At 28.9% G+C, this 1,325-nt stretch overlaps 1 protein-coding gene across 2 annotated transcripts in view; it reads left to right on the top strand.

Annotated features, from left to right (window-relative positions):
• The window catches only part of LOC108744464 (flavin-containing monooxygenase FMO GS-OX-like 2), a 17,673-nt gene that overhangs the window by 13,266 nt on the left and 3,082 nt on the right, over positions 1–1,325 (top strand). For both annotated transcript variants that reach the window (XM_025980821.1, XM_025980822.1), the window contains exon 4: positions 787–937. In XM_025980821.1, the coding sequence (XP_025836606.1) occupies positions 787–937 (151 nt within the window). The remainder of the gene's footprint in view (positions 1–786; positions 938–1,325) is intronic.

The raw sequence follows: 1,325 nt of genomic DNA, 5'->3' as shown, positions 1-1,325 counted from the left end.
CCGAATTTTTAAAAATGAAATCCCAGCAGAAATAAATTTACTAGGCAACTGATGTTACAAATTAAATTGTAATAATTAAGAAACTTGAAATAATTTTTAAAAAAACATGTCAAAATTGAGATTATTACAAGTTACCTAATAAATTCTATTATTTCTACGGCAAATTCAGTCATTCACATTCGAAAATTGTAATTTTTTTTTCTCCATGTTGAATTAATTTTGAAATTGAACAATCAAATCCACTTTCACTTAGAAGTTTGTTATTTTTCTTTTATAAAATCTACAACAAATATAGAAGATACGGACCAGAATTTTAGTTTATAAAAATAGTTCTTTTAATTTATCTTTTATCTGTACGTATAGATTAGTAAATTCAAGCGCAAATGAAAAGGGCCATATTATTTAAACTGGCATATTTATATATTTTATATACTCTCCTGAACCAAGGAATTTTATTCTGTACAAAAACTACCTTATATGTAGTTTCCCGAGGACACGACATTCATTAATACAAAATCGTATAGACCATCGTCTAATTTCTTGTTTTAATGTTACCGCATTTAAAAATGTGAAGCGTTAAAATTAATTTATTTTTATCAGCTTTGTCCATTAGTCTGCCATACTACGATCATTAATTTAGAAGATACAACTTTTTAATGTATGGCATGTTTTAAAAAGTAGTTCCCCGTCAAAACCAACGAAAGAAAAACATGAAATTATTATGAAATATTCTTGCAAGAAACATTTCAAATATGACAAAATCACAAACGGTGTTGTACCTTTCAGGTGGTACTTAGTCATCATTCCAAAGAACCCATTACCACCAAGTATCCCTCAAATGTGGAACTCAAACCTGATGTTCGATGTATTCGTGAAAAGGAAGTAGAATTTATAGACGGGACTTGTTGTTGTTTCGACGCGATATTTTATTGTACAGGTAAGCAAGTATTTTTTTCATCTAACATTATAATATAGGGCGCTAGTTTTTATAATGTCAATGTTGTGATCAAAAACCCTAATTATTGTCACTCTTTTCAATAGTAGCTGCATGTTATTTTAAACGTGTATTTATTGCTCTCTCACTTTGGCCTATATACCTAATTCAAAAACAAAACACATTAAGGTACTTACTGTTTCAGATGACTAGAGTTGCCACCCGTACTTTATTATAAAGTACTGTACTCTATTTCGACTGTGCGTACGTTATATTTAACAAGACACATAAAGTACGCAAAAATACTTTATTTAAGGCCTTAAGTAAACATCGTAATTTTGTAAGCGATTATTCGAAATTCAGAGTATTTTTACATCAATAATATTGCACA

The sequence above is a fragment of the Agrilus planipennis genome, unplaced genomic scaffold (genome assembly GCF_000699045.2).
Source record: "Agrilus planipennis isolate EAB-ADULT unplaced genomic scaffold, Apla_2.0 scaffold29, whole genome shotgun sequence".
Taxonomy (NCBI): domain Eukaryota; kingdom Metazoa; phylum Arthropoda; class Insecta; order Coleoptera; family Buprestidae; genus Agrilus; species Agrilus planipennis.
The sequence above is the reverse complement of the archived record's forward strand: the minus strand, read 5'-3'. Positions and strand labels throughout refer to the sequence as shown.